The 19,676-nt window shown below is 36.6% G+C and overlaps 1 protein-coding gene across 3 annotated transcripts in view; it reads right to left on the bottom strand.

Moving 5' to 3' along the window:
• Positions 1–4,095: 4,095 nt before the first annotated feature.
• Positions 4,096–19,676, bottom strand: part of FHIP2A (FHF complex subunit HOOK interacting protein 2A) — a 35,412-nt gene continuing 19,831 nt past the window's right edge. For all 3 annotated transcript variants that reach the window (XM_004374867.2, XM_023729978.1, XM_023729977.1), the window contains exons 9-17: positions 19,124–19,200; positions 18,849–19,041; positions 18,506–18,675; positions 17,959–18,102; positions 17,005–17,095; positions 14,432–14,575; positions 10,321–10,461; positions 9,871–9,974; positions 4,096–9,786 (exon numbers count right to left, since the gene is read on the bottom strand). In XM_004374867.2, the coding sequence (XP_004374924.1) occupies positions 9,681–9,786; positions 9,871–9,974; positions 10,321–10,461; positions 14,432–14,575; positions 17,005–17,095; positions 17,959–18,102; positions 18,506–18,675; positions 18,849–19,041; positions 19,124–19,200 (1,170 nt within the window). In that variant the 3' untranslated portion in view covers positions 4,096–9,680. The remainder of the gene's footprint in view (positions 9,787–9,870; positions 9,975–10,320; positions 10,462–14,431; positions 14,576–17,004; positions 17,096–17,958; positions 18,103–18,505; positions 18,676–18,848; positions 19,042–19,123; positions 19,201–19,676) is intronic.

Raw genomic sequence — 19,676 nt, 5'->3', positions numbered from 1 at the left:
TACTCTGTCCTGTAGGATCACTATGAGTTGGAATCAACTCAACGACAATGGGTATATAATGATATTTTGCCCTAATAGCAGCAGTGGTTTCAGCCTCCATATTCTTTTAGCACTTCTAGAACTAGCCTCCTATGCCCCCTCTCAGGGGTATCAGCAGTGGTCTGGCGGAAACCCCGCCTCAGAGGTTTGAGCTCCTGCTCTGCAGAACCCATCCTCTGACCTTTTAGGTCTGATACTCTCAGCCTCTTCCTTTTAAATCCTCCAGCTTTAGGGGTGGTGCTGCTTCCTGCAGTTTTTATTTCTGGGTTACACTACTGTTCCCCTTTTGCTCATTTAGTCCTCTGATATCCAATTCCCTAGAGTAAATCCTCTCTGTTGAAATACCTAGTGTGGTTTGTTTTCTTGACTCAACCATAACTGATAGTGTTTGATACTAGGAGTGAGGTCAGGACCCTCAAAAACCCAACAGACCCTCAAAGATGGGGTTCAGAAATTGATTTATGTCCTTGGCCTTTGAATGCTGTGCGGAGCAACTTGTCAATGGGGAATGGACTACTGAGAGTGAAAGGTCAACAGGCATAAACCGGGGGTGTCTCTTGGTCACCCTAATCATGGCAGTAATTACGAATACAAGAACTGTGGGTTTAAACGACTTTGTTCAACTGGAGAGCTCACAGAAAGGAAATTATTAGCTCAGGGTCTTAAACTCTAAGTTCAAGTCCCACACAGAGAACCAGAAAGGCTCTATGGCAGTCCAAAAAGAATCTCATTTCTTTAGCCAAGAGATAATCTCACTGAAAAAAATTACCCCAAATTTTGTGTGGGTTATGGAATAACAATGTAAGTTGAATTCGGACTTGCCATGACTCTTATGCGAAAAGGCATTGACTGAGAAGGAATGGAACCCTGGGATTCCAAACGGGCACATCTGGGAAGACTCAAATGAAGCTGAGAATCTTAAGCCTCAGGTCTCTATGCAGTGGGAGCATTTTGCCTCTAGACCTATAATTAGAATCAGATCCCAGCATGGTCCAGGAGGAAAAAGCAAAGTCTGACCTGGGAAGAATTGGCTCATACTCCAAAAGAATTACATTTTGTTAGTTTATGTAGGCAGAAATCTTGGAATTATGTGTGAGAATGGAGTCAAAGGAAGACAAGGCCAAGTTTATGGATTTGTTTGCACTAATCAGAGTCTGGATTTAATGTGTTAGCTCGCCCAGCTGGCAGTGGCTCTGCTGGTTTTCTTGGTTGGTTTAGTGACATGTGGACTCTGTGGTGACCTACAATCAATGTGAGATGCTAGAACTTTCTGGTGTAATGTAGAGAAAGATTCCAGAGGCTTAGGGAGATGGGAATGTGTATTTATGTGGGGCATGCACACTCAGCCATGTCTTCTGATGGGGTCCAGAAACACTCCCTTCACTAACATACTAAGAAACATATTAATGAGGGAAGCACCCATATTGTTGAAAAGCTCTGTGGTGGCTATCCTCCTTAGGCTAGCATTAATAGTGAAAAATGTCACCATTGAGATGGGTCCAACCAGGAAGAATACAAAAAAAAAAAAAAAAAAAATTCATGGCGGTCAAGTTGATTCCGACTCACAGCGACCCTATGGGGCAGAGTAGAACTGCCCCATATGCTTTCCAAGGAGAGGTTAGTGGATTTGAACTGCTGACCTTTTGGTTAGCATGCAAGGTCTTAACCACTGCGCCACCAGGACGATAGAAACTATATAATAGGTATTTCAACAGAGGGAATTTAATTTGGGTATTGGTTATATCAGTGTTGGAGGGCTGAGGAAGCAAAAAGAACCATTCACTGAGGTCACACAGAACTAATAAGCTAGGAAGCAGCTACCACCGCTGGGGCTGAGAGAACAAAGGGAAGAAAGTCAGGGTTACAGACATAGAAGCTTGGAGGAAGGGCCCTGTAAAATTGGGGCTGAGGTGTCCAAGAGAGGGTGCTGCCGTGTTGCTGTTGCTGCCTCTGAGTGGTCTGAGAGGCTGGTTCTGGAAGTGCTTCTTAAAGAATACAAAGGCTGAAACCAACCGGCAAATCCACTGCTGAGATGATATGACAGGAACAGTCAGCAGATTCCAAGAAGGCAGTTCCTTCTCCCTGCCTCCTGCCTCCTTGCTCCCTCTAGCGCCCCCTATTGACAAACAGTGACAACAACAACAAACCTAATAGAAACCACTTAGTAAAGAAGAAACGTAGTTTGTGGAATCCTAGCCTAGTGTCCCTAACAAACGGGTGGATTTGGAATTGAATGGCAATAGCTTAATAATCTGCACGGAACCTACTTTATCTGCTCTAGTTTAAAAGCAAACGCCTCAAAGATGGGGGCATTCTTGGAACCCTCTTCCCTCGCCATGACCGTGCAGGGTTTAGTAAATATTTGTTGAACATCATGGCTTAGTCAGTATTTGTTGAACATCCCTGCAACAGTACAATCCGTCTTGGACCTCAGATCTCAACATTTACGAACACAACACTCAATTATAGTGTTTTATGTCTCTAGCTAGAAAGTTTCTCCCACTCCATGCAGGATCATTTTTAGAAAGTCCTATCAGGAGAGCAGAGCCTTTTGTATAAATGGAGTAATCTCTGGCTGTCAGTGGTTTGAATAGAGAAACTGAGGGCAGCTTAACTGCTCCTGTAAAATACCTTTTAAGAAGAATCATTGTTAAGAGGCAAGGATCAGCTTCCATGGTGATGCAGGGACTTCTGAAGAGTTTGCAGATAAAGAATATAACACAGCGTCTGAGAAACTTCCAAGTCTTTCTAAAAATAACTCAAGAACCAGGAGAAAAACTCAAGTATTTACACCCACCCAACATGTTTCTTAACCAAATAAGGCTGACACTGGGAATTTCCAGTGGCCTAAGGAGTTAAACGTTGAGTACCCAGCTCACTGAGGAAGGGCCAACACACAGTGCTTGGATCAGAAAATACAGTCATGACAAGCTGTATAGTGAGGGCAAAGAACTTTTAATAATGGCCTTAAAATGATGTTGATAGTCAAATGCTCAGCCCAGAATCCTCCATGTCAAATTAATTACACTTCCCTAGTCTTTTTCTTTCTATTGAAATAAAAATGATAATAAACGAGCAACAGGATTTTGCAAGATATATATCAGCTTCTTTTTTGAAATACACAGAACTCAATGAATATCAATTATATTATGCGCTATGCATGAAAAGACTCCAATCATTACGTACTGGGCAGAATTACTTTTATTTCTATGTCAAATTTCAAAGACAGATACCCAGAAATTGCTACATACATTATGCATTTACACCTCTAATTATTTTTCGGATGTCATTTTGAACCCCAATTCTAATGAATCCACTAGGTCACGGTGCTCTTCCCAATACTATTTTCAGGAAAAGACTGACTTAAATCTGTGTCAGACTGGAGTATTTTATGGAAAATGCAGGTCTTTATCAAATGAAACCTGTTTATTGTTAAGGAGTTACATGGACTATTGGGTAATATTTATATCCTAAAACTGGACATTTTCTTCTCAACCTCCATACCAATGCAGCTTAAGAAAAAGATGATTTATCTATTTTCTAATCATTTGTAAAACAGAATGGAAATAAAGATCACGGGACACTCAAATCATTGAAGCAGGCAACAAAGATTACAGAACCATAGAATATTCTGTGACCTGCTACATTGTTGAGAAGAGCAACAGGACGAAGAGATTTAAGTAGAAAACTATATTTTAAACATGGAAGACTAATGTTTAAAGACTGGCCAATTTGTTTCCCTCTAGAAATCTACAAGTACATGGTTCTCTAGGGAAGACTAATCAATTAAAACCCTACAAGCTATTCTATTTGGGAGTGGAATGACGAATACATTTCTCTTGTTATTACATAAATGAATCTCCTCTCCAGGGCTTTGAAATATAACTTTATCGAGACACAGTGAATTTGTGTGTCATCTCATCTTTTCGCGTTACAGCAAAATTGATTTTATGATTCCTTACTCATAAATTACAGGCCTGAGGCAGTAACAGACTTGGAGCTGCTTTTTCTTTGTCTTCTTCCCTAGTCTCACAGGCTGGGCGTGTCCCTTGTTCCTTTTTTTTCCCAACCACATCTAGCTCTTCAAGATTACAATTCCGGTTGTTGTTCTCAACCTAAAAATAGGTTTTGAAAAAGAGTGGTCTAGACTGGGATGCGTTCTTGGCCTCTAAACTAAATATTATCCCTAAAACCATGTGCATATCATTGGAATTAAACATTTTGTTAAGAATTAATAGAATGTTGCACAACTTGAAGAATGCAATCGATAATCAACGTCACTGAATTGTACATGTGGAAATTGTCGAACTGGTGAATGTTCTGCTGTGTATATTCTCAACAACAGAAAATCAAATAAATTAAAAAAAAAGAATACAATGATCACCACGCAAATGAACGTGCATAACAACACGGGTATAATAATGAGACCAATGGCCACAAAGATTGAACAATGTCTTCCTTTTCCCTTCACTTCTACCTCCTGAGATGAGAGCAGAGACTCATGGTAGCATTTGAATTTCTGGCAGTCTGCTAGTAGGTCCTGTATGGATTCGGTCACTCAGTCAAGAGAATTATTACCTTAATACTTTTTTTTTTTAAAAGAGATTCTCTGTTGGTCCCTAATATGCTGACTAGTCTAATAAACTAGAGGGAAAGGTGACCTCAAAATATAAAATTATAAAGCACTCTAAATTTTCTTTAACTCCTCAGACTCACTCTTGAGATCAGGTAATTCCTTGAGGATATCTCAAGAAGATTGGGTATGAAGGGAAACAGAAGTCAGGTCTCTTCATCTTGCTTCCCAGCCAGATGTGAGACCTGGCCTGTCTACCTGCCTTCCAGCCTGACCCCAGGCTTAAGTTTCAGGAACGGATGGGAGGTTCTGGGATGAGAACCCAGTGGAGGTTTACACATTCCATCTCTCCACATAAATCCAATCTGTCAGTCTTCTGAGTTCACCTCTTGTCTCCATCAACTTCAGTTGGTTCTTTCTCTTAGTGGGATACAGCCACTTTGTGCCCTAGCCCAGATGGTAATGAAGAAAATGGTCAAGGGAGCATTGAGTTAAAGCAAAGCAAGGAAAAGGTTTGGTTCTACAAGTATCTTAGCTAAACCATATCTTTGAACCACTTTTGAAAACCTACTTAAATCTTTTGGTTTTAATATTTCAATTGACTTTTTGCGGTTCCAGAAAGAGATCATTTAAATCAGAGCAGTTAATTACTAGTTATCAAATGACAAAATGTGGGCCACAAAAAGATCAAACAGAAAGAAAAAGCACAATTGTTTAGGCTGGTGCTTTACACCAGTCTCAGAATGAAGTAGGTGAAAGGAAATAGTTAAGCACTGTCCATACAACAGGGCACAGGACAGTTTTCCATTTCTTACTGAGATGACTTCTTTATAGCATGGTTATGACTTCTTAGAATATGTGGCATATCAACACTCAAGAATAAGAATATAATTCATTCAAGACTTGATTTTTGAGATTTCTCCCTTTTAGATGATCTGTGATACTTTTTTTTGCCCTGTGTTCTCATAGCTCTGGGTACTGTGAGACCCACTGGGATTACTGGTTTCACAGATGAAACATGGCAAAACTCTTAACAGCAGTTTCAACCAGGTTTTTGGGCTGGAGATCCAATTATGCATTCTAAAATGCTGTATTCTTTTGATTCAGGGCAAGGGGGATAAATTCACCTCTTCAGTGCTTAAGCCTTACCTTCCCGCATCCTTCCAACCTATTATCCTTTTTATTTCTTTCTAAAGCTATTTTGAGTAACACTGGCTGAAAGAATCTTTGGGTAGGTGGGATTAATAACTACACTTTTCTCTTTCTGGTTGTTGCCATCCATTACATGTTTCTTTCAGTTTCCAAATAAGGGACTTTGGCAAACACACGAATAGAATAAGCCTAAAATCTAATTGTTTTAAATGTCAGTAAGAAAGAAAAGTTTTCCTATGTGTTAGACAAATATTAAGAAATAATGCTAAGAATGACTTGTTTTTATAACACTTGCCTAAACATTCTTCCCTTGACGGCAGCGATTATTAAGGAATGTTGTCAGATGCCGTAAAGTCATAGTGACCCTACGGGACAGAGTAGAACTTTCCTATGGGGTTCCAAGGAGCGGTTGCTGGATTCGAACTGCTGACCTTTTGGTTAGCAGCTGTGGTCTTAACCACTGTGCCATCAGGGGGCTCCAAGGAGTGGTGTGGGGAATATTTGTGAGTCTCACTCAGGGGAATTTTTCAATCTACATATTCCCCCCCTCCACAGATACTCTGAGGTACTCCTCCTTCTTCTCTCCCTAGAACCAATGCTATGGCGACCCCTGGTTGCAGTGTACCATGCACCTTTGTGTGTAGGGGGGTGGGGAAAAAACATGACAATTATTGGTTTAGACTTATCCGTGGATAAAATGTTTCCAGTTTGAATTCTACAAAAATCTAAGACGACATTTTGTTTAAACTACATTATTTATTCTTAGATCATCCCTCTTAGTCCTGCATGCATTGTTAGCCCAAAAAGTTGAACTTGATCACAACCTCCTTTGAAGAAGTGAGAGTAGGTACACAATCACCATCTGAAGTTGCCTCATGATGGCCCAAGAATGCCAGACTTTGGTAACACTGTCAGTAACCTACACAATGTTCAACAGAAAAATCTACCAAATATCCTGTTTAATGTAAACAAGGCAGGAGGGAAAACAGAGTATTACAGTAACACTATTTTACAGGGCCCAGAAATACGATTATCTATCATGTTTTAACACTGAGTGTCAAAGTGACATGCATATTTGGATTTACTGTACAACCCAAAATATAATTACCATGTAATTTGTGGTTGTAGTACTTCACTCTAACTTTATTACCTATGAAATTCATAATTAAATGGTTGTTGTAAAGTAATGCAATAATTTATGGAAATATGTTGCCAGGAATTTATGAAGTAATTCTATTACTTGTGCCCCGTAAAATTAAGTGTAACAATCTTTACACTAGCAACAGTGTAAGCAAGCTAAGAATTTTGGTCCTTTTATATATATATATAGATATAGATATATATATATGTACATATATGTACACACATGATAATGTACAAAAAAAAAAAGCTATGAATCCACTCATAGCTTCCATATTGCACAGACAGATACACTGTGAGAACCTGACACAGTTATGATGTGAGTAAGACAATGATAATTGGCTAAGGACAAATCTGAGTTCTATCAAGTAAAGAATGTGGCTCGTTACTAAAAATAAACCCAAAGACTGTTAAAGAGAAAAGTAAAAAAAAAAAAGTGCATTCCTATCTATACAAATGTGAAGCAAGGCTGAGTTCCCTTCGGAACTTGTTAGACTAACCAATTGTTGAGGTGATACTTTCCAGCCAACGCAGCGCAGTTTAGTCATGGTTTTACAAGTACTGAGTAATGGGAATATTCAGCTTCCCAGAGACAGTAAGAAAAAGACTAGTGATGTAGTACAATATTTCACTAACAAATCCAATTCATTGTGAGAACTTGTGCTGGCTCTAGGTCTGAACTAAAAATGAAAAGAAAAAAAAAAGTCACAAGAAACTCTCTTTGTAAGAGAAAAAAATAAAAAAAAAATTATACTTTAAGCTTTAGCTAATTAAAAAGCAAAATCATTACAATAACTTAGGACAATTATGTTTTCAGAAGCAGCATACACACAAAAAACATAAGGGTTAAAGCTTTTCTGGGCTTGGTTTTATGGACAAGCTACAAGGTCCCACTGTGAAAACAAGGATAAAATGTATTTCTGGTTTGAGAGGTCACATCACTGCCATTACACCTACTGAGCACTATGTGAAAATATTAAGAAATATCTAATATCTCTTAATGCCTTATTTTAAATACACCTTCATCAGAGTAGACAACTGCATCTGAAAATGGAGATGCTGCAGTGTTCCTTGTATGAACTGATCAATAAACACGGCAAACTGAATAATGCTTTCCCACCATTAAAATCATCTAAAGAAAATCATGCATAAAGTAACTACCTCCCACTTTCGTTTTTTCATTGTCTTGCTAAATAAATTTCTTATAGTATGCTGACAAAGATTTGTATTAGAATAAAAATTTAGTCTTTTTGTTGTTGTTTCAACAGTGGTAGGCATTCTAGAGCTGAGAATATTCATCACCTTTTGATATTCTGTTCTTAATAAATAGCAAAAACCAACTATAAAATAAATCAGAAAAACAAATATAACAAAATTAGCAGACAGGTATAAACCATGCTTCTACGCACATGCCACGCGATGTATATATGCAAACATGCTACAGAAAGCAACTTCTTACAGGGGGTAGTGACAGTTCCTTTCAAGATGGAAAGTTTGATATTCTGCTCCCCTAGATATCAGTAAATGGAAAGATGAGGAAAGTGCTGCTGCTTAATATTTCAACTTAAAAAAAAAAAAAGATAGCTTAAAAGTAACATTTGAGTGATAAACATCACTTAACGAACTAGCAAACACCATTCTGTAAATAAAGTTCAAGCATGCTGTGCACAGCACAGCTTTGTTAAACTACCCACACATTCCTACATACATATCCATTCACATACATACTCAATTTACCAAAATCCTTTAACATGTCAACAGGACATTTAACAGAGTTGTGTTTTTCTCTTTTAGAATCGTTTAAAACAAATGACTGAACAAAATTAAAAAAAAAAAAATGTAAACATTAGGAGGCCATTGGCAATTTGATTGCCGCCTAAGAGTTATCAGTCAGTTCCCTGCCTAGACACTACCATGGGTTTCACTAAGAAAATCAAACTATAAAGCAATTTTCAGAGAAAAAGAAAAAAGGCTTCTCAACCAAAAACATGTTAATTAGCAAACACTATTGATGATGAGCATAAATTCAACACTGTAGCAAAAATGACAGTTTAAATAAGCTGGGACCCACACATGAAAATCAATCATTAACGTGGTTATGTGCACATAAGAGTAAAAGAATGTTTTTCAAAAAATATATATATAGTATTAATCAAGAATTTCTTTATCATATTAAATTGTTATTCTTAGAAAAGCTGAAGTAAGTTAACAGTTCTCTGTGTTGGGTTATCAACTCCTATAATTAACTCATTTCATTTGATGGTTCCTAAATTGTATCTTTTTCTAATTTACAATTTCTTTTCATATTTGTTTGAAAAGAATTCTGACCTTAAAAATATAAAATTAGTGATTATTTTTTTTTTGCTACTCATTAATCCAAAGAATATAAGCATCTGAGTCCCAGCGAATGTCAAAATGCCTTGCTACCTAATAGGATATTAAAATAACAGAAATACCAAAGTCATGACATCAGAAGTTTTGCAGCTTTTCACACAGTCATTAGAAATGCTTATTTCCTGAAGTTCCTTTGATTGTATCCTGGATTCAAGGACGTGCAATCTTATATATAGAAGAACCATTATTACAAAGCCAATGAAAACACTGTACAACATTTTACCGAGAATGCCCACTCAGTAGGTTCTTAATGGTTCTGGTCCAGTTTACAGCAATGCTTCATTTAAAAAGGCTTTTTATCCTCTCTTGGTTGGGTTGAACAGTCTTTTTTGATGAAATGGGCTCAATAGTTCTGTCCCTCTGGTGACTTGAAAGATGCTACTTATGGTGTGGAAGAAGCGTGGTACTTCACAAATGCAATTGCCGCCAGCTCCTTGCAAAACTCTTCTAACACGATCACACCCTCGAGCAATGTGATGTGGTCAATACTGGCAAAGGAAGAGCAGATAGTACATCAGTTCAAGACACCAGCAAATCATTATGTTTTGGTGAAATTTTAAAGACTGACTTACATAGGGCCTTCAGGTTCCAAACCAAGTAATCGCTTTCTGACCAAGAGAAGTTTGGGAGTAAAGTCTTGAATACGCTGGATTCGAACCATAAGGTCTCCAACAACCTGTGTCACCAAGACAAAAGGAATTCATTTTCTGAAATCAACTACATAGGGATTTTCAGGATGAAGAGACTTCATTCTCTATTACTAAACAAATAACGTCAATTGTCACTATTCCCATAACCGTCTTTCACCAAGGACTCACACTTATTTCTTATATATCTTTTAAAAGAATGAATTTTTCTTTCTTTTTCACATTCTGTAAACTAGCCCACAATGTATAATAATTACTTTTAAACAGTAGATATAATATTTTTCATTATGTGACACTATCTAGATACAATGCTTTTAAAATGTTAACTGCACAGGTTTATCAAGCCTAGAGAATATAACAAAACTAATAACTCACCCTGACGATTACAGAGAAGAGAGATCTACAGCCAGAAGCGAGGTTCACATAAGGATCCAAAAGGTACTCGTGTATGTGTGGATGAGGGAAGAGAGAAAGTCTAGATAACACTGAGGTTACTTGTAAATTTACATCATATGGCTACGGAGAGGTTGAAAAAGAAAAAAAGACATCTGATGTTATCCATAATGTGTACATCTGTGCACTTAATTTACCATTTCAACTTGTCTTTCCAAGAAAGGAGAATCTACCATTGTATGGAAATACTTACAAATAAATTAGTTCTAACCATCCTAGCCAAAGTATATAGTCCTAAGACTTTAAAAAAAAAAGTATGCATATAAACAGAGAAAACAAATACATAACTTATACAATCAGAATTTATGTAGGTTGCTTTAATTAATGAAATCGTTCAAGAGGTCATCAAAAATGCAAGTCTAAGCTCTAAGTCTTTCTTATCACTAGATTCATAAACATAGATTTTCCCAAAGAAGAAAAACTATCCCTGAGTCAGTCATTCAAAATCTAGCCTTAAGCAAAATAAATGAAAGAAGATATGTATTCCTAGTAAAGGATAGCTTGAAGAGCATATTCTCTTTCTGGAAAATATTTGCAACAGAACAGATTCTCTAAGACTCAACTCAATAACAAATAATGAATTCATATTATATTGTATTTTAGGTACAAAAGAAATACTAAAAAAATCTAAGAAGAATGCATTTGATAGAGAATGTGGACAAAATAATTTAAAATACAATATAAATACAGAATTGCACAGGACTCTTCATTTCAGGTGGCGCAGCAGTCAAGAGCTCGGCAGCTAACCAAAAGGTTGGCAGTTCAAATTCACCAGCTGCTCCTTGGAAACCCAAAGAGGCGGTTCTCCTGTGTCCTATAGGGTCGCTGTGAGTCGGAATGCACTCAACAGCAACGGGTTTGGTTTTTGGTTTTTCTTCATTTCAGGTAGTTCAGATTTTTAGGTCACTAAATTCTGCCATTCGAAGGTGCTTAAGCAAATAAACCAACAAAATTTAGCTTAAACATGGATATATTGTCACTTAAACTTTGCATTTTCTCTACATGGCGTTACTCTGGGTTTGTGTTATTTTAACAGAAGTCTGACTTGGGTTGTTTAAGAAATTTAAGACTGACTCGGATTATTTCTCAACGTTGTAAAAACGAAAATAAGTTTCAGCAAGGTAGAAACTGTTTCACTATTCTCTGAAATGGTCTCTACTTCATACTGGTAATAACTTTAAACCAAGTGGGCCTTTTTGGGGGGCTGCCAATGGAATGTGTTCATATCTATTATATTGGATCCCTTTATTTTGTACTTTATACAGTATTCACATATTCAAGGAAATATTTCTCTGACATGTCTGGACCATTTTTTGACTGAGTTCACACTGAATATAAAGTCTGAATTTTGAACCAAACTTTGACTTAAAAGCATACTGATGTCACCAACAAACTCAGTCTCAATCCTTCTGCTAAAGGCCAAATATGCAGGTGGTCAAAATAAAATTTAAATCTTTAAAAATCCCACCAGCTTGATGTTCTGTTAGCTGCTGTTGTTAGGTGCCGTCGAATTGGTTCCAACTCACAGTGACCCTATGAACAACAGAACGAAACACTGTCTGGTCCTATGCCATCCTCACAATCATTGTTATGTTTGAGCCTGTTGTTGCAGCCACTGTGTGTCAATCCACCCTCGACGAGACATTCTCTGAAATGTCTAACAATACCTGCACTTAAACAATAATTTGTATCTTTTAAAATATTTTAAAGTGCTTATTTCATTTAATTCTTACAAGCAAATCTAGGTGGAAGGTTAGAACAAGTAATACCAAGTTCACCGTAACCATAAGAAAATGAGACAAGTGGCTAAATGACTTGCCCAAGTTCAAATTCTTCAATACCAGGGTGGGGACAAGGACTTGGGTCTCCTGACAATTTTCCTGGTTTTCTTTACATTCTGCTATGGATTTAGGATTTTACTATCTTTTTGAAATCACTACAGTTACAAGCAATACTAAATGTTTGTGTTAATAAAGTCCTTTTTAAAATTAACATTGTGATAACACAATGGTGTCATGAATCCTTGATGCCATGACTTTTCAATTACACACGCAGAAATTAGCTACTTTACTAGTTATCCACAGTAAATGCTTACTCTCAACCTGGTTACCCTGATCCTGTTAGGGATTTAAAAAAAAAAAAATGCAAGCAGACACTGTCACCAGCAAAAACATTTAGGAAAGAAACAAAATGACACGGAAGCAAACACGCTTAGCACCGGTGGACTCTGGCATTATCTCTGAGATCTGATCGTAAAATGTTCTTACCAAAAAAGGCTTGGGAAACCAGGGATTTTAAAGACAACAGGGGTGAGACCGTGCTCCATGGCTTCCTAGCTGTAAATCACATAACTGAAATTAAGGATTTCTGATTCATAAAGCAAGCACACTAGGAAGCCACCTTGCCTATTATACAGGCTTACAGGAAGAATGACTGAGACACTGCACTGTGAAATGCTGTTATCTGGTGAAGTAAAAAGAATTGTAAACATTTCGGTATATTCTGTCCTCAGTGTATACTTTTGTGACAGCACTCAATAAACTAAAGCAAAAAAAAAAAAAAAATTCTGGAGTGTGATGAAGGTTCAGAGAGAGTCTTTCAGTTCAATTCAAACACCACTTCTAAAATTTCGATCCACAAGAGATCCAAAGCACTAAAAAGTGCTTTTGGTCAGATTTCTGAAGCTCACTTACTTGATACTGATTGTGAACATCTTCTGTTTGTTAGCTTAATAATCAGATTCGAACCAAGCCTAGCAAAGCAGTACAACAAACAGAATAAACTGATGAATCCTGGCCACCTAGGAGGTTTACACAGACACAGAGTCTAGACCATAATACCTACAACGTTGTTATGTTGTGTGCCTTCAAGTCGGTTCCAACTCATACCAAAAAAACCCCAAAGTCGTTGCCCTCGAGTTGATTCCGATTCATAGCGACCCTATAGAACAGAGTAGAACTGCCTCATAGGGTTTCCAAAGCTGTAGTCTTTACGGAAGCAGACTGCCACATCTTTCTCCAGAGGAGCAGCTCGTGGGTTCCAACTGCAGAGCTTGTAGTTAGCAGCCGAGCTCTTAACCACTATACCACCAGACTCGATTCCGACTCATGGTGACCCTATATGACAGAAAACTGCCCCATAGGGTTTCCTACACTATAATCTGGTTATTGAAGACGGCCTGCTTATGAAGTACACTTCTTTTATAACTCCCATGCTTGCATAAATATTTAACTAACATGCTAAAGGAGAACAAGTACTTTAATATACAATTTAAAATTAATTCCAAATTGGTTAACTCAAACTAATCTCTATGCTGAAGCAAGTATTGTGTCAGGCCATTTTATTTCAAGTGTATATCCCAAAGTTTAAGGCATTTCAGAATTCCATCACACTGTTTTTTTGTCAATGAGAGAAGGAGGGAGGGATTCTATAATCCCAAATTCATTTCTCTGATAGTCAATGACATATCAACATATTGAATAATGGTGATTTTAACCCACCTTTGAGTAAATAAATTAACCTTTTTTATTTCACCTCCCCTTTATGAAAATGAGTGTCATTCACAAGTTTTTTGTCTGAAGAAGGTTTGTCTAATACTCTGTTCTGCAATTTTAACAAGTGTTAAAGATTTAATTTGAAATGACATGTAAGGCCTTCTGGATTGAACTTAACAAGGTCTACTGTATGTATATATGTACTAACCGTATTACCTAAAAGGCTTTCTAACTTAGTCATAACAGGAAAGCACTCCACCTCCAAAAAGTATTAAGAATATTAAGACAATGGCCTATAATAAGAAGTAAAACAATACAATTCTCTAACAGCTGTCAGGCTAAATAAATGCTTTTAATATACTGAAAGCATCAGAAACCCACCAGTTCCTGGCAATCAAGTTTTACAAAAAAAGTAACCTAGTGGAAAAACTAAGAAAACAATAAAATTATTTTACTGAAGATCTAAACTAGGATTTGAAATGAACCCATGGTGAATGGTAACAAAATAACACAAAAATTAGTATTTTAATACTTATTACCTGATCAAGAATTCTTCCCATTCTGTCAAATAGTACTTTCAAAAAATGACCTTCAAAGAAAGCTGCTTCTAAATTGCACTTTTCCAATGCTTTTGGAGACCCCGGCCATTCCCATCTTAAGCAGATAGCACAGTAGTCCCGGAACTAGGGAAAAAAGCATTTGAATCATTAGAGAACTTAAAAAAAAAAAGCAAATTGGGATTAAATAGAAATGATTTCCTCAAGTAGGCATGTACAAAGCCATTTAAATGCTGAATGTGTCCTATGTGTGAGGTGTCCTGGGAAAGGGGGAGAGAGAGATCAGATGATACCCTGGTTAGTAACTAATAGGATACCTTGATGGAAAAGGGTAGTATTTTAATTTACCAAAGTATCTCTTTAATTACGTTCTTTTAGAGGAAGTTATCCTCTTACTTATTTTCATCTCAGATTTAAAATACACTTAAAAAGCAAAATAAGTCCTATTCAAGTTTATTCTAAAGGGTTACATGTGAAATAGATGAATAAAAACCCGTTGCCATCGAGCAGATTCTGACTCATAGCTACCCTACAGGAGAGGGCAGAACTGCCCCACAGAGTTTCCAAGGAGCGCCTGATGGATCTGAACCGCCGACCTTTTGGTTAGCAGACGTAGTTCTTAACCACGACGCCACCAGGGTTTCCAAAACAGATACACAATAATTGAGAAAGCGAGCTTGACTTTCCTATAATGTATTCACACTAGGCATATTGTTGTCACAGGATAAAACAGTGCTGCTCCCGGCGTGGTCCGACCATCCGTGCTGGTCTCCAAACTCTTGTCATCCACAATGAGATGAGTACAAAAACCGAGAACAAGCATTTAGAAAATTTACAGCTATTTGACGGAGCAACTTTACATCTGTTGAATCCAATAATCAAATAACTGGAGTCTGTATTTTGTTGTCTTTTACTGTTTTCCTTTTATCAGTAATTGAGTTTCATTGTATTTTACAAAAGTACTGGTTTGTGGCAGATTGGAAATAACAAAAATTGATCCTTCACTACAGTCAGTTTACCATTGGGCTACACAACATGCATTTTTATAAGCAAAAGAATATCTCATAAAATAAAATGAATTTTAAAAGTCTTTTCAAATATGTAATTTACTTAAATGTAAACAGAAACTCAGAGCACAGTTTCCTTCCATATTCTTTCTCTCTTCAAATTCGTCTTATAAAATAAAGCAAAATGACTCTGACCTCTCTAATTTGGAAATTACAAGAAATTAAAGCAGAACATATTCTCACCATGAAGCACTAACCTCAACTTTTAAAAGAAAAATATACCTAAAAAAATTAAAAGCCGATTTCTTCAATATATTGTAAGTTTTTTTAGACTATTTGGCTTTCAATAGATAATTTTCTGTATAAAGCCATTGCCCTATCTTTTAATAAAGCATTTTTACATTAACACCTTTGAAGTCCTGACTTAGAAAAGTCATAGTTTCAAAATGCTTTATCCTTTTTGTCTATTTTATAATTTTGCTAAAACAAATCATTGCATTTGTAATCAGAAACTAGAAATGAGAGAAACTTTACAGAATGAAGAAACGCAGTTTAAAAATTAAATCAGTACTGAGAGGCATTTTTAACTTTTACTGCCTTTACGTTATTGCTGTGTGAAAGTTACTTACTACCCTATTACTCTAGTTATTCAGGCAGTAATGTGGACTTCAATTCACGTTTAAAGTATTATGAATTAACTATAGATACAAGCAAATTAATTACACATATTAGTATACCTCAATCCAAAGGATTTAAATGCAAAATAACTGCATTTTTCTGATTTGAGACAGAAAGAAGATTAGTGATTGCCAGGGGCTGGGGATGAAGGGCGAGTACAGAGTGATAGCTTAGTGAACACGGGGTTCCTTTCTGGAGTGATGAAAATGTTCTGGAATTAGTGGTGATGGCTGTACAACATTCTGAATATACTAAAACTCACCAAATTGTAAACTTTGAAATAGTTAAAATCATCAATTTTTATGTCAATACAATTAAAAAAAAAAAAAAAAAAAACAGGTGGTGGTTTACAGTGTAAAATGCTGTCAAGAGGAAAGAGGACTGAGAAAAGGCCGTTTCATGCAACAGCTGAGAGGGGACCTTCGAGACAGCAGTTTCCACCAGAGAGAAAGCCAGAATGCAGGGGGTGAAGGAGTGAATGTGAGCAGGCAGGAGAGAGCACGTGTACATTCATACGTTACTCTTTGGATAAGAATGGTGGAAGGATAATAGCCTGAGAAGTGCCAGCAAGAGAACTGGGTAGAATTATTGAGAAATCATGTTTTAGATCAGTCAGGGAAGGGGTCCAGGGGAGATATAATTAAAAATGCAAAACAAAGAAAGAGAGCATAAAGAAATCTTGAGATAGACATGTACAGTTAGTGAATTAGAGTAAGGTCACCTGCAGAGAAATAGTAGTGGGAGTGGAATTCAGGTCTTAAAGAGAATGAGACAAGTTTGGAGAAATGACTACAGAAAATGGGAGAAGGTAGGAAGGTGCGTACGCATTCTTATTAAATTTAATTTAAAAAAATTAGTTACTTCACTCACCTGCCTATGAGCGTCTCGGAGGTAGGTGTCATACCCAGTGCCCTCAACATGGTAGGATGACTTTGCTTCATCTGGTACCAGACAGAGAAAACTGAAATGACAAAAAATCCACACTGAGTAACACAAGGAATACTGTCACAATTCAATCATATTTTTATATTAAAGTATCTAGTGATATCTTAAGTTTAGCCAAGTATTAAAGCAAATGAAACTTGAAAAATAATAAAACTGTATGTTATTAAGTACCTATCCTGAATCAGTATTATAATTCACTGAGTAAAAACTCTTTCATTATTTTAAAGGTTCTATTATAAATTACTCATTCCACTTAAAGTGGGAGTAAGCCTAAGTAAGATTTTTTTCCTCTTTATATTACTGTAAAATGACAGATTGCCATATTCGTTAATCTCAGGAAACCGGCTTTTAAGTAATTAAACCTCAGATTTTTATGCAGCCTAATTATCCATCTTGAGTCACATGCAATCTTCTTTAACGTCACCTGCCAGAACCAGGCATATCAGTGACAGCTTTGCATGGGAAGAAAGAGAGAGAAGAAAATTACCACAGAAGGTACACTTAAAAAAAATTTCACAACACAAAATGAACAAAAAGACGTAGCCTCAAGCTTAGCATACTTGAGTACGTGTTTAGTAAGTACAATTTGTCAAATTAGCAATTCTCAATGTTGTTTCAATTGGGAAGTACTTATAATTAAGTTGTTTATATATATTTTTTTCAAGCAGGGTACTCTGAGGGTCTATTTCACCACTGCTATTTTTTCTTTTTCTATACTAAGTAGAATTTTTCTCTTTGGTATCAATTGTTGCCCCAGGCTGTCACTTGCTACATAAGCATGACAGGAAGCTGACATAATCTGTGACAATCTAAAGGCAGAGCTATTTGGTATTACATAAATAAGTAAAAGATGAAAGTCATATTTATATACCAACTCACCTATTGACAGTTTTATGGACTTCAGTTTTCCCATCAGTTTTGGGGTGGTCTGGAGTAGTAGGAGGTGAAGAACTAAGCCACTCTTGGTTTGACAAAGTGTTATCTGGTGCAATGTCAGTAAACAATGGATCTTCTTCCAGATCTCTAAGTTTAAATTAACGATGTATAAAAAAAAAAATCCATTTTATCATGACATTTTCTAAACCAAAAGCATCTCTGCTATGTTCTTAGAAAGCATTACATCATTTTGCTAATATAAACAAAAAAAAATTAAAGAATTTATATTTATGGTCTACTGACAAAATTAATATTTCATACTAAAGCTGAACATGAACATACGTATATACCAATTTTGTTGGGTTTAATGAATAGACAGTATCATTTTTAATTTAAAAAGATGGTAGTATCAGGGCATGTAAATTTTATTTTTAAAAAACTTTTAAACTGTTAGAGATTTGTCTGTTTTAAGAATGGGGGAGAGACGTAAGAGGAGAGAATGTTACGATGCTATACGAGATGCTCAGCTCTCAGAGTTGGGTAAGCTTACACTGCTCCTGCTATCAGTCCATTCTCCACCACATCTTTATCTTCCAGGCACAAAGGTTTATATTCTGTGTAATTTCTTTCTTCAAGATTTCTTAAGACCAAATTGTAAAGAATGTGCTCATTGGGTTTTTGTAAAAGATGTTCAAACATTCTTAACGTCATTATGCTTATCTGAAACAAAACAAAAAAAATAAAAGCTAACCAAAAAATATCTTTGAACAAGTTAATCTTCCCATTCTATATCATGGTTTTGATTTATAAAGCCACGTAAAAAAAAGAAAAGGCTGTATTTAAACATCACAAGTATGTTAATAAGTTCAATTCTAAATCATTACATAGCTTACCTCATCAGATATGTGATCACAGTGTTCAATTAACCTATGTCTTAAAGGATGTCTACTAATTCCTGACAGAGTTTCCGGTTCCCTCTGTTCTCCAAGGATAAAAAACACCATTTCTTGAAGCAAAACATCAGAGGTGACTTGCCGGACGATGCGATGAAGCAGAGCGGTTGATGTCAGAATACCCATCTCAGAACTGAGCACAACAAACAGGTACTTAGTGTGCAAAAATAACACAAACACAGTAATTTTTTTTTTTAAAGAAAAAGGCCACTCACGTTTGCATTAACTGGGGCTCCATGACACCAATGAAAAACCTTTCATGAACAGCTCTGGCCAGAGCAACAGCTGCAGTCTAGAATACAGGATGGACATCATTACCTTGTGTTTTTTTTAAATGGAAAAAAAGAGATTAATTTGTGATATTAATACATCAGTTTGTACTCCCCATCTGAATTAATGTGGAAAAGCAGAATTTCCCTCTTGACCATCTAGCTGATGGCACACAAACCTAGATTAGCTACTAGGCCCTTCACATTTTATCTAAATTTCCAGGAATAAGAGGAACAGCATAAAAACTATTATCCTCATCATCTTAGAGTATTAACACCTCCTCAGAGATGAGAAACAGAGGGAGACCAAATACCCTGTGAAGTGCTGTACCATATACTTAAAGAAATATGAACGGACGACTTGAACTGTGACTTGCTCTGGAGTTATCACACTCACACACTCACACACTCACACTCACACTCACACACACACACACACACACACACACACACACACACACACACACACTGTTTGGTTTGCTTATTTGCTAGTCTATTT

The sequence above is a fragment of the Trichechus manatus genome, unplaced genomic scaffold (genome assembly GCF_000243295.1).
Source record: "Trichechus manatus latirostris isolate Lorelei unplaced genomic scaffold, TriManLat1.0 scaffold00031, whole genome shotgun sequence".
Classification (NCBI taxonomy): Eukaryota; Metazoa; Chordata; class Mammalia; order Sirenia; family Trichechidae; genus Trichechus; species Trichechus manatus.
Note: the sequence above shows the minus strand (reverse complement) of the source record. Positions and strands in the feature narration are given on the sequence as shown.